This window comes from Ceratotherium simum, chromosome 9 (assembly GCF_057802395.1).
Source record: "Ceratotherium simum simum isolate JZ-2026a chromosome 9, ASM5780239v1, whole genome shotgun sequence".
In the NCBI taxonomy this organism is placed as follows: Eukaryota; Metazoa; Chordata; class Mammalia; order Perissodactyla; family Rhinocerotidae; genus Ceratotherium; species Ceratotherium simum.
In genome coordinates, this window is record NC_141908.1 from 1,043,885 (window position 1) to 1,057,208 (window position 13,324).

Genomic DNA, 13,324 nt, shown 5'->3' on the forward strand with positions numbered 1-13,324 from the left:
CTTCCAGTTCGTGGTTTGTGTTTGCATTCACTTAATTCTGTCTTTCAAAGAGCAGAATTTCTTAATTTTGATAAAGTCCAAATTATCAACTTTTTATTTTATGGACAAATCCCTTTGGTTTGATATCTAAGAAATATCGTCTCACCCAGAGGTTGGCAAATGTTTTCTGGAAAGGGCCAGATAGGCTTTGCAGGCCACGTATAGTCTCCACATATTCTTATTTTATTTATTTTATTGGACATTTTTTTTTACACAACGCTTTAAAAATGTAAAATTCACTCTCATTTTACTGTGGCTGCGGGCTGGATTTTGCTTACAGGCAATGGTTTGCCGACCCTTGGTCTTACTCAAGCTCACAAAGATTTTCTTCTAGAAATTTTATAGTTTTGCATTTAGATATAGGATCCATTTTGAGTTAACTTTTTTGTATATGGTGAGAGGTATGAATTGAAGTTTATTGTTTTTGCATCTGGATATCCAAAAGTTTTCAGTACCATTTTTGTGGAGACTGTTCTTTCTCCACTAAATTACCTTTTCACCTCTGTCAAAAATCAGTTGTTCATATATATGTCCATCTATTTCTGGACTTTCTATTTTGTTCCATTTATCTATTGGACTATTTTATCCCAATACAATACTATCTTGATTATTGTAGCTTTATAATCTTAAAATTAGGTAGTCTTAGTTCTCCAACTTTGTTTTTATTTTCCAAGATTGTTTCCTATTCTAGGTCCTGTGGATTCTATATAGATTTTAGAAGCACTTTGTCAGTTTCTGCAAAGAAGCCTGCTGAGATTTTGATTGGGAGTGTGTTGAATCTATAGAACAGTTTTGGGGGAATTGACGTCTTAACAATATTAAATAATATATGTATCTATACAATAATAATAACTTTGCACTCATAACTGGGTTTATTGCATATGAGTTTTGCTTTCCACCTAACTGCAGGACACAATTCTGCCAAGTTTCTGCCAATAACTAATACGGATCTCCCATCTTTTGGTTTCTGATGACATGTTCCTCACTTCCTTCTGAGCCCTCATCTGTGGCATCCTCCAGGTACAGATTTCTACCAACAGTCTGTTCACTGCAATTTAGGCCTTTTCTGTCATGCTTCACAAAATTCTTCCACTCTCTGCCTGCTCTTCAGTTCTAAAGCCACTCTACACTGTTAGGTGTTTGTTACAGCAGCACCCGGACTCCACATAACAACGTCTGTATTAGTTCTCTGTTGATGCATAACAAACTGCTAACTTAGAGGCTCAAAAAATACCCAGTTATTATTACTATATAGTTGCATATATTATTTAGTGCATAGCTCTGTAGGTTGGAAGTCTGGCATGGCGTGACTGGACTTTCTGATCCGAGCCTCACTGGGCTGAAATCAAGGTGTTAGCTGGGCTGAGTTTTCATCTGCAGGCTCTGGGGAAGAAGATGCTTCCGAGCTCAGTCAGCTTCTTGGCAGAACCTCTTCTTTGTGATTGTAGGGCTGGGTCCCTGTTTCTTTGCTGCCTGTCAGCTGGTGGTCACTCTCAGCGTTTAGTGGCTGCCCACACTCCTTGCCACATGGCCCCTTCTTCAAAACCAGCAATGCAGAATTTCTTGTGCATTAAATCTCCTTGTCTTTGAATCCCTTTTGCCAGGAAGAGCCCCATCCCTTAATAAGGGCTCACCTGATTAAGGGTCCACCCCAGAAAATCTCCCTTTCTTAAAGTCAGCTGAGTAGGGGCCGTGGTTACAGCTGCAGCTTCTCTTCACAGCAGCACAGAGATTCCTGTATGATTGAATAGCTGGAGAAGGTGTGTGTGCACACGACGGATGGAAATCTGGGGGAATCTCAGAGTTCTGCCTACCACAGAGACTCTGGGAAGCCCAGGTTGATGTTGTGTTCTTCCAGAGAGAATTTTCCTTTGTTGCTGTGGTGGTTTCCAGGGATATAATCTGCTGGGGACCACTTTTAAGCTTATTTCCTGACTTAGAGGTCCTTAGACTGCATAGATAGTGTAAATTTGAACCTCAAACATGCATAAAGGCAGGGGCATGGTTAGAAATTCTCAGGGGAGTGTTTAGGCCAAGGTAACAACATTTCTTGTTGTCTTTTTATGCTTGCAGATACATTTTTCAAGTTTTTTTTTTTTTTCCCTGAGGCAATAGCCCCTTGGGAGTCCTAACCCAACTTCACACAGAGGTTCTCAGTCCCAGCTCCTCATCTACCAGAGGCCCAAAGCTTTGCCTCTGGTTTCCTCATGATGGTTAAAACCCAATCTTCTGGGCTACCAAGATGGCCACCCCCTGCCGCAGCTGTCCCTGGCAGCCTAGAGTCGGCTTCCCTACTTGTCAATTTAATTTTCAGGTACTGTTCTTTTTTTTTTTTTTTGTGAGGAGATCAGCCCTGTGCTAACATCTGCCAATCCTCCTCTTTTTTTTTTACTGAGGAAGACTGGCCCTGGGCTAACATCCGTGCCCATCTTCCTCCACTTTATATGGGACGCTGCCACAGCATGGCCTGCCAAGCAGTGTGTCAGTGTGCACCCGGGATCCGAACCGGCGAACCCCAGGCCGCCACAGCGGAGCACGTGCACTTAACTGCTTGCGCCACCGGGCTGGCCCCTCAGGGACTGTTTTTTGTTTCTGGGGATTTCTCTTACTTTTTTACTTAAATTCAACATTGCTTTAAAATGTTTTATTATGTATCACCCAGTACTTCTTTTTGTCTGTGGTGGGAGGAAGGTCGATTTCATCTGCTTCGTTGATGGAAGTGGAAAACCTTGTTCTTTCTACCTCGTGGTTTGAGAGCATCGCCATTTCTCACCATTTGGAGGCAGTAGACTCTCAGTGCTCTCTCTCTCTTCCATCCACCTCCACACAGCTGCCTAAGTCAACTCTGAAATAAATGATTGTGCAACGTCCCGGCTTAAAAATGTGCAAAGACACCACTACCTTTGTAACAGTTCTAACTCTGCCCATGCAGGACCCAACGCCCATCTGCTCTGCAGTGCCCCTTCTGCCACACCTCCACCTGTCCCATGCCCTCCCCAGGACCTTTGCGGTCACCATTTACTTCCTTGGAGCACTCCTCTCTTGGCTGTTTGTTGGGGCTCTCTTTTTGTTTTTCAGGCATCATCCCGGGGGGCCTCCTGACCACCCCCTGAGCTGAGCCCCTGTTTCTGTTTCCCATCCGGTACCCACCTAGCCTGTGACCACTCACATCACTTGCGTGTTCACCCCTAGAAGAGGAAAAGCCCTCTGCAGCAGGTCCCATCTGGACACACTTTTCCATCTTCAGTGCACAGCAGAGCTCTTGACTCAGACCAGGGACTTGGCACACAGTCGCTGAATGATGGGGCTTGGGCCTGCCCACAACTGGGGCTGGGCATGGGCAGTCAGAGCCCACAGGTGGGTCAAGAAGATGGGCTGTAACATACAACTCTCTGTCGCTCTTGTGACAGGTAAAGCAGAAACTTGTTATATGAAGGAATTCAAGTTTACGTGATTAAAATATAATACATTTTCAAATGTAATCATCTTTGTAAGCTGAATCCTTTTAACTCTAAGCTTTAAAAACTAGCGCAATTGTTAACGAAGCATTAAAAGAAAGACTTGGGATTACCACCAGGACCAGGGACACAGTGGCAGTGAGCTCAGCCAGCCCAGTTCCATGAGGCCTGCTCCCTGGTGGAGAGGTCCTAAGCAACTGGGGCAGTCATAAAGCAGCCAGCCATTCGTCCACATGTGGTAGACAGACAGACTGCATGATTCACGCTGTGTGGAGGGCATTTCCTTCTCATACAGCGATATTTTGAAATAGTCCAAAGAACTACTTGAAATAACATCAACGGATTGCAGACTGATTGCCAGTGTTCAACTAAAGCTTGTTGAACAACAGCTCACAATACCACCTCTGAGACAGAGGTACTGTTTAGATGCAAGGCCCTATCCTGGGTCTTTTACATATAGTATCTCAGGGACCAGAGTTGGGGTCTCCCAAGCGGCAGTCCGGAGCCTGTCCACCAACAAGTCAAGTCAAGGACTGCAGGGTACGAGCAGAGACGCTGCTCCGTGGCTCTGACCATCGCCTCCTGTGTCCCTGTCGTCCTCTCCTGACTTGGCACTCTGGGCAGAGCTCCCTGTGTAGATCCAGAATGCGCCCTTGACCTGTTTTGGACACAGTGTGCCCAAGGGAATTCTTTAAAAGAAAGGGTCTTTGAGGACACTAAAATTAGGCATTGATTAAAAAAAATCCATTTATAAGCAAGTTTATGTCAGGAAAACATCTATTTTATTAAGTGAATAGCACCCCTATGGCAAATTGAATTTTTACGATTTTTACAAGTGAAGCTAGGGAATTCTGTGCAGAAATCTCCTGTCCCCTTCCCTCTGCTTCTCCTTTCCCTCCTCACTTCCTGCCTTCATCAAATATTCATTGAGTGCCTAATGTGAGTCAGGGGTGTAGGACATGGTTTTTGTTCTCAAAATAGTCATAATCTAGTATGAGATATAGACAGGAAAATAGTCAGTCAGCATATTGGGGGGCTGACTTCTGTCTTAAAAGGAGCCACTAGAAGGGCCTGGTCTGCCTTCTCCGTATTGGATCTTCAAGTCCCATGGGAACAATCACTAACATCAGTCATCAATCTGATGGATCCTGAAGGGAATGTCCATCAGCCAGAGCACAGACGTGGCTCTGTGAGCTGCTTTAATGATTTGCAGGTAACATGATTGTCTACTGAGGGAGCCCAAGAGAAACAATAGAATAACTTAGAAATAATAACTACCTTCAATAAAATGTTTTTATTAGATAGGATTAAGTTTGGCTGAGAGTAACGGAAAATCCCCCAAAGAGTAGCTTAAACAAGTTAGAGAAAACTAGTTGAAGAAAACTGCAAACTTGATCAAGGGACATAAAAATGATTTGCATAACTTGATGTTCCTCACTAGTAATATTTCTACTGGGCAGAATGGATATCGTAAAGATAACAGAATTTAATACATAAATTTAACACAATTTCAAACAAAATATTATTGGGATTTTTTTAATTTGAAAAGATGCATTCATCTGGAGAAACTGACAAATGAAAATAATCAAGACAATGTTGAGGAAATATTTTGTGAGGGAGATTTATCTTCTCAGATACTGAAATGCATTATAAAGCTACAATCAATAAAATCGTGTTACTGCAACAGAAAAGACAGAGAAACCACTATGATGGATAGAAAGTTCAGAAATGTGTGTGTGCTTCATATATATAAACCTGTAAATTTGTTACATAGACACACATATACTTAATTTATGCTGAAGTTGTCATTTCAAACCGATGGATAGGGTATGGACTGCCCCATAAATGGTAGTAATGGGAAAATTTGCACCATTGGAATAAATAAAGATGAAGCCACACAGCATGTCATATACTGAAATTAATTCTAGATGGAATTGAGATTTATGTGTAAAAATGAAAACACAAACATATCAAGAGATTAGGTAGGCGATATTTTACATAATCTGTGGCAGGGTAAGTTTTTCTAGCACAGCACCAAAGGCATAAAAATATGGTAAGATTTAAGTATGTAGAAATTAAAAGAAAATTTTAGGCTTCAAAAAAACCATAAATGAAACTTAAAAGCAAGTGAACACTGAAAATAAGTATTTGTGGTGCCCTTGGAGGGCACAAGAAAATAGTACTTTTTAACATGTGAGAAGCCCATATTGGTCAAGGAGCAGCGGGATGTGCAGATGGAGCCAACACAACAGACACACCACAAAAGGGAACACAGCCTCGCAGCTCCCGGGAGGGGCTCCGCTTCAATAGTGACAGGAAGATGCTGGGAGAATTTCATGTCTTTGCCCATAGAAAATATAACGATATGGTACAGAGAATACTCTCAAGCACAACCATGATGTAAATTGATAACGACCTTCTCTTTTAAGCCATTTGGCATTATGCATTGAAAACTTAACATGTTTATATTCTTGGACTAAAAAATTCTAGGTTCAGGGGCCGCCTGGTTGCCCAGCAGTTAAGTGCATGTGCTCCGCTGCGGCGGCCCGGTGTTCGCAGGTTTGGATCCGGCGCGTGCACCAATGCGCCGCTTGTTGAGCCATCCTGTGGTGGTGTCCCATATAAAGTAGAGGAAGATGGGCACGGATGTTAGTCCAGGGCCAGTCTTCCTCAGCAAAAAAGAGGAGGATTGGCATCGGATGTTAGCTCAGGGCTAATCCTCCTCAAAAAAAAAAAAAAAAAATCCTAGGTTCAGTCTCTATCCTAAAGAAATAATCAAAGATGCAATCAAAGATTTATGTATGTTGATTTCCATTGCAGCATTATCTATAATGGTAAAAAATTGGAGATGATGAAACAGTCCAACAATAGAGAAATGGTTATATTAATTATGCTACATTTAAGTGATGATTAATTATGCAACCATTACAATCAAGTTTTTTGGGAATATTTAATGACGTGGAAAGTGACCATGCTAATAAGTTAATTAAAAATGTAGGATTATAAAACAGCAAAGGCACAGAGCGGGAGGCTGATACGGGTGTTTGAGATGCCTTTGCTCACAAGGCCATGTTGACAGGTGGCCTCAAACTTTCAGACTGCTGCGTGATGCCTCAGCTCTGGCCTCCCGCTCTCCTCTCACCACTCCTTGTTGTCTAGGAACTTCACTTCACATTGAACCCAGTGCCCTCCAGAGGTGCCCTAGGGATCCAGTGGGGTGCCCATTATCACCCCCTTGGGGATGTGAAACAGCAAGTATTACGATACTAATTGGGGCCTGTCCTGGGTCTTCCATTTGCTGTTAGGGACTCAGCAGCCTCCAACAGTAAAAGGCATTTCCCCTCGCCCACCCAAGGGGAAAACCAGGCACTTTGTTCTTTTTGGGGAGGGAGTGACTGTCCAGTGAGGGAGTGGAAAGCAGCCACTGCAAGGAGAAGGCAGGGGGCCTTCCCTCCATGTTATTTCCCAAGTCTGTGAGGGCTCCTCATCTCCTCCTCTTGTCTCCCACCTCTACTCCCCTCTCCCCATTCTCACACTTCTCTCTGCCTTCTCCCCCAATCCCTAACATTTACTGCATGCTCCTTTGAGCCATGTTGCTTTACACCTGCTATCTCATTTAATTTTCAGAAAACCCCTATGAGGCCATGGGATTCTTACCCCCATGTAATAGGTGAGCCAATTCAGGTCCAGAGAGGCTGCTTCTTGCTCTGAGATCCTACCAAATAGGTCTCTGCATTGTTCAGGATTCTCCAGAGAAACAGAACCAATGGCTGTGTATATGTATATAGCAAGAAATTTATTTTAAGGAATTGGCTTATGCAAGTATGGAGGCTGGCAAGTCTAAAATCTGCAGAATGGGCCAGCAAGCTAGAGACCCAGGAGAGCTGATGTTGCAGTTGAAGTCTGAAGACCTCCTGCTGCAGAATTCCCTCTTGCTTGGGGAAGTCAGTCTTTTGTTCTATTCAGGCCTTCAAAAGATTGGATGAGGCCCACCCCGTTATGGAGGGCAATCTGCTTTACTCAAAGCCCACTGATTTAAATGATAATTTCATCCAAAAACACCCTCAGAGAAACATCCAGTATAATGTTTGGCCCAGCCAAGTTGACACATAGAATAACCATCCTACTCTCTGCATATGAGACTCCACTACCTGCATTCTGAACCACATGGGGAAACACCAGAGAGGAAGAAAATAGAGACTGCTCAAAGAGTCATTAAACACCTTGCAGCCCAATATGTGTTGTCTGGTAGTGATCCTGGAAGGACCAGAGAGCGGCTACGAGATACTGTGGTGTGTCCTTCACTTGCTCCCTTGGGCTGGCCCCTTACCTGTGTCCCCTGAGCCTGACAGGTGTGCAGTGAGCTCCTGGGTGCAGCCATCTTCCTTGGCACAGGCTTGGTGGTGCTCAGAGGGAGTGAGCTCGGATTCTGGCTGCTCTGTCAGCCTCCTGGGCAGTCTGGGAAGGATCTGAGCTCAGGTTTTAGGCTTATGGCCTCTCCTGGCCAGGGCTGCGTAATGGGACCTCTGACAGCACTGAAAGCTGTTGGCTTCCTCAGTGCCTTCACATGGATCCTGCCAGCTGGGCCTCCCAACACCCTGGGAGATGAGCAAGCCACACGTCCTTATGCTCCAACTCAGTTAGGGAAGAGCCAGAGAGATAGGGCCCCTCCACTCCTTATGTCATTCAAAAATGATTTCCTACCTATGCTGTGCCAGATCCTGTGCTTAGCACTGGGGACACAGGGAGCTCAGTGCACAGAGGGGACAGATGAGGACATTTCCATGTAGTTTTTAACTTGCTGGCATAGATGGAAGCACGGGGAGGTGGGAACACAAGGAGGGCTGCCTGGAAGAGGTCACAACTAATTGAAAACTGAAGGCTGCCAGACCCAGCGGAGCGTGGGAGGAAGGAGAGGGTGCAGGCAGATGGCCAGCTCAGGTGAAGGCAAGGCTGGGAAACCGCCAGTAGCCGGCATGGCAGGAGTCGGGGAGATGAGGCTGGGCAGAGGGGCTCTGTAGGCCCGGCCTCAGGGAGCAGGACTGAGTGGAGCTGAGTTCAGACTCCGTGGAGTGAGGGCCTGCCCATGCTCCCCCTGCAGCGTCCTCCCCTCTCCTCTGAAGACTTGTCATGGCTCATCTGCTGGCATTTGACGCTGGCTGGCCGCTGGCCACTGGGGCACAGCGAGAGCAGCTCTGCAGCTGCAGGGACCCTGTCTGTGCCACCCCCATATCCTCACTACCAGTGCAGCACCTGCCACGGTAGCGTGCGGTAAACATTGGTTGCACAGATGTAAAAAGAGATGCACATAATTGTTATGTCAGTAGTTACTGATGGCGAGGCATGATCCTTGGTACACCCCAGGTCACTGGGAGACATGGCACAGCGCTGTGACTGATGGCAGAGTGTCAGTTTTTGCTTATCATTTCGTTTTTCACGAATAGAGTGGGCTTAAGGTTATTATTAAACCCCATGCCTTTCCGTACGCCTCCCCACTGGGCAGGAAAGGGTAGAATTAGTGTCATGCACCCGGGCTGGCGCTCACAGGGGTGGGTCACCCCTTGGTTGGCGTCCATCACGTAGGGCCCATGGGTAAGGCAAGGAGCGTCTGAGACGCATTCATCACCATGACCTGCGTGGGATTCCTGAGGCTGCCCAGCCCCACCCCATCATTCCTAAACATTCTCTGGGCACTCACTGGCTGGGGCTGCTGCAGCTGAGGGCTGGGGTCCCCTGGATGAGTGGATCGTGGGTCCTGCTTGGGGAGCTCAGAGGAAGGCAGGGGAGAAGATGAACGCCCTGCCTCAGATGTCCCATGGCAGGGCGACAGGTGGTAACTGAGATGACCAGAGGGAGGTCAGAGCACGATTCCTGAGAGTGCTCATTTGCCAGCTAAGGAAGCCCTTGGTTTTGCAAAGATTCGATTATCCTCACAACAGCAAGGGTCCACATGTCTGCTGATGGCTTACTTATGTGTGACACATGTGACTCAGAGAGTGAAGGGGACAAGTGTCAGGAAGACAGTTCACATAGTGGAACGGGCTCAGAGCAGCAGATCTCACCAGACTAGCTATTATCTGTCTTCTCTTCTCTCATTTTCTATTCTCTTCTTCTCTTATCCTCAACAGTTTTTTATTATGAAATGTACCACCTATATAAAAGAGTGTGAAAAAAACACACATACCATTTAAAGACTAATGCTAAAACAGACACCCATGTACCTACCCCACAGATTAAGAGAGAGAGATCACTACTACCTGCCTCCCTCCTCAAGAAAGGAGCCTACCACCCAGAACTTTGTGTTGATAATATGCTTGCGTCCCCTCCGTGTGCATCCCCGCAATATGTGGGTTACTGGTTGTCTGTTTTGAGCTCTGGAACTGGGTAGTCCTCTCTCTATGTAGACTCTTGTGACTCCCTTCCTTTGCTCTTTATTACGCAATGGGGAGTCTTCTGTGTGGATGGATACAGCTGGAGCTGTTTCCCTCCTCTCACTTGGTGTAGTCTTCTGTTGTATGCAGTTACCACATTTGTTTTTCTGTTGCAGTCTTGATGAGCATCTGGCTCATGCCTGTTTTCCTCTTGTGACACAGCTACTGTGAACATTTCAGTGCATGGCATTGCCTCTGCACACCTGCAAGAGTTTCTGGATGGCGTGCTTCTCAAACTTGGTCTGGGGACACCTGCATCCCCAGACACTTTCAGGGGGTCTGTGTGGTCAAAACTATTTTCATAATGATACTGTCACCAGCCACAGCATCCGACCTATTTCTCGTCTTGCTGAAAAGTGCAGGTGTTCCTTTCTCTAATGTCCTTGAGGTTGTTGGTTTCAGCTATGTTCCAAGAAGAAGATCTAAACACCGACTGCCCTGAACCGAGCAAACCCCAAAGGCAAGAGTGACACCTGTGCAGACGGGCAGAGAAGTGTACAAGAGTAACCTCTGCTTTATTATAAAGCTAAGATCTCTGCCCCAGGAGGAGGTTAAGCCTTATTAGCATAACGTGCAATGTATATGAAAGCATGATTTCAGACTGCGCCTGCGTGAGCTTATACCCACCTTTCCATGTGATGACAAAATTGCCGTTTTGAATATTCATCCCCTCTCCAAAATACAAGGCACTGCTTTCCCTTGCTGGCGGAGCCACAGCTTTCTGAGGTTATACCCTGTGGTCTCCTTTATGTGCAAATAAAAATTTTGCTTTGTGTGACAACTACTTCTGGTGAAGGCTTTATTTCAAGAAGCAGATCCACTTTGGTCCAGGAACAATACTAAAACATTATTTGACTTTTTCACCATTGTTCTCTCATAAGCTCTCTTGTTTGGAAGGTCTGCACAACTCAGAGACCCAGTATTTTCCAAATGACTGATGCACAATGTTACAAAATCACATGTGGCGAACAGAGCCATTCAAAGTGCAAGCAAGGCCGGTGCATTTAACTGGGTATGAAAATTTCATTGTCAAATTCCACATGACAACTAACCTTTAAGGAGCTGTCATTTATCAAGTTTGGGTACAAAAGCAAAAAAGAATATCCACAGTTATCTGGAAGATAACTCCCCCCTTTTCCAACTCCTCATTTGCATGGGACTGGATATTCTTCTCATGCTCCAGCCGCAGCAGTGTGTCACAACAGAAGCAGGGATGAGAACTCAGCTGTCTTCTATTCAGTCAGACTTTAAAAAGATTTATAAAAACTTAAAACAATGCCACTTTTCTCCTAAATTTTATTTTTGAAAATATACTTGTTTTTTCTTTGAAAACGTTAACCATGTTAACGTGAAATGGGATTACTGTTATTTAAAAATAAATTAATACGTGCTTAAAACTTTCTGAGTTTTGATTTTTGATATGGTAAACATCAATATATAGATATAACCTACATAAACAAAAGCTCTTTAGTGTCCTCACTAATTTTTAAGTGTGTCAATGGTGTAAAAGTGTAAAGGGTTTGAGCACCACTGCTCTTGGGGATATTTTGAAGAAGAGACTTATGCATCTCCAACTTACTCGCTTTTGCCACTGGCTGGACAAAATGAACCCAGCAGCAATAAATGAGAGTTCCTGCAAACGACGTCCTTGGAAGGGTCCAACTCTTTAATTTGTCCAAACTGGTGGATGTGAAATGGTCTTTTATTATGGTTCTAATTTACCAGTCCTTGGTTACTAATGAGGTTGAGCAACTTTTCATGTGTTGATGGGTCACAGTTGTCTTCTTCCCAGGAAAATGCCTGTCCATGTATCTTGCCCACATTTCTATTGGCCTGTTAGCCATCTCCCTATTAGGTCAGAATTCTTTCTATATGCTGGATAATAATTCAGTTATATATGTTGCGAGGATCTTTTCCCAGTTTATGACTTGCATTTTCTCTCTCTTTATGATGTCATTTGATGTACAGATGTTCTTAACGTTAATGTAGTTAAAATTATCCATCCTTTCTTTTATGGTTTGTGCATTTTGCATCTTGTTTAATAGGTTCTGTCTTATCCCAAAGTCATAAAACAGTCTCCTATGTCATCTTCTAAATGTTTTGTAGTTTATGTTTTGTAAGTCACATTTATGACTTAATCCGCCTGGCATAGATATTTCAGTGGAGTGTGCAGAAGGAATCCAACCTCATTTTGTCATGTGAATAACCTGTTGTCCTGGTTCTGGAACACCCACACATCAGTACCAGGCTTAGCCCTCTGGGACAGCATGATATGGCCACATGGCTTGGTCCAGGTCCTTGCCTCACAAACCATGACCTGAACTATATACTCATTGGCTGTTTGGGGACAGCTTTCAAATTTGCCTTTTATTAATGTCACCAGATGGTTTCACCGGGTTGCTTCATCACAGTAATTCAGATCCTGACTGGCTGATGGTCCATGGTATTCACACAATGCCTTTTTGTAAGCAAGCCGTCAATTCATTGCATAGCAGGCAAGGGAGGTGCTGGGTTAGGTTGGCCAACCAGTAAGTTGCTGGGGGGCTGGGGTTCAAGTGACTCTTTTTTTTTTTTCTCCAGAGCCTCTGTTGCTTGGAAGCCATTATGATAGGATTTGAAGCCTGCTGTATTTGCATTTTAAGAACTGGGCTTTTCTCCCTTCGTTAAATTTCCTGTAATCACGGAATGCTCCTGCATTTTAACTTGTTTCTGTTACCTTTGTCTTTTATGGCTATGACTTTAATGGCAGGTGGAAGGTAGATGTCACTGCCATGGGAAAATGGTGGTGACAAATGGATTCTGCATAATCTTCTTAATGTGACAATTTTCTGTTTCAAATAGGCAGGCGCTGAGACATCAAAGCAGCTGAGTGGCAGCTCTGACACTCAGACAGATACATTCCGAAAGGCTTCTGTTGTTTGCTCTCTGGGATCAAGAGCATGAAGACGAAAGCTGCCAATTACGAATTAAGCGCTGACTCCTTTACCTGTACCTGTTGCCCCTGAGAAGATGTGTTGATGAGCCACTTTGGACCTGGTCCCAGGGTGAGCTGGCTTGGGACGGGAGATGGATGACCTGTGCCCATGTGAATGAATCCGGGCCACAAGGCATCGCCTGGAGAGTGCCTCCTCTGACCACTCCCTGGGGTTTGAGGTGCTCACAGCTGGTTTGTTTAGTGAACTATTGAGGTGACGGCTCTAGCCTAAGGGTCAGACTGCCCTCTTGCTATGGTTCCTCCCTTGGGGTAAGCACAGCTCCGTGACTTGGCCTGCCCGGCCCTCCATACCTCAGCCCTGCCCCCTCCGCAGCCCCTTTGCCCTTCCCTAGTGCTCCAGGCTCCAGCTGGAGCCTCTCAGCCTCTTGATGGCCCTGGCTGCCCCCTGCTGCTGAGCATCC

General features: G+C 45.1%; 1 protein-coding gene across 4 annotated transcripts in view; it reads left to right on the forward strand.

Moving 5' to 3' along the window:
* The window catches only part of PLEKHB2 (pleckstrin homology domain containing B2), a 194,737-nt gene extending 181,757 nt beyond the window's left edge, over positions 1-12,980 (forward strand). The window contains exon 9 of one of the 4 annotated variants that reach the window (XM_087434993.1): positions 12,770-12,980. In XM_087434993.1, the coding sequence (XP_087291119.1) occupies positions 12,770-12,871 (102 nt within the window). In that variant the 3' untranslated portion in view covers positions 12,872-12,980. The remainder of the gene's footprint in view (positions 1-12,769) is intronic. The other 3 variants (XM_087434991.1, XM_087434994.1, XM_087434992.1) reach the window with 3 other exon arrangements.
* The last annotated feature ends 344 nt before the right edge of the window (positions 12,981-13,324 follow it).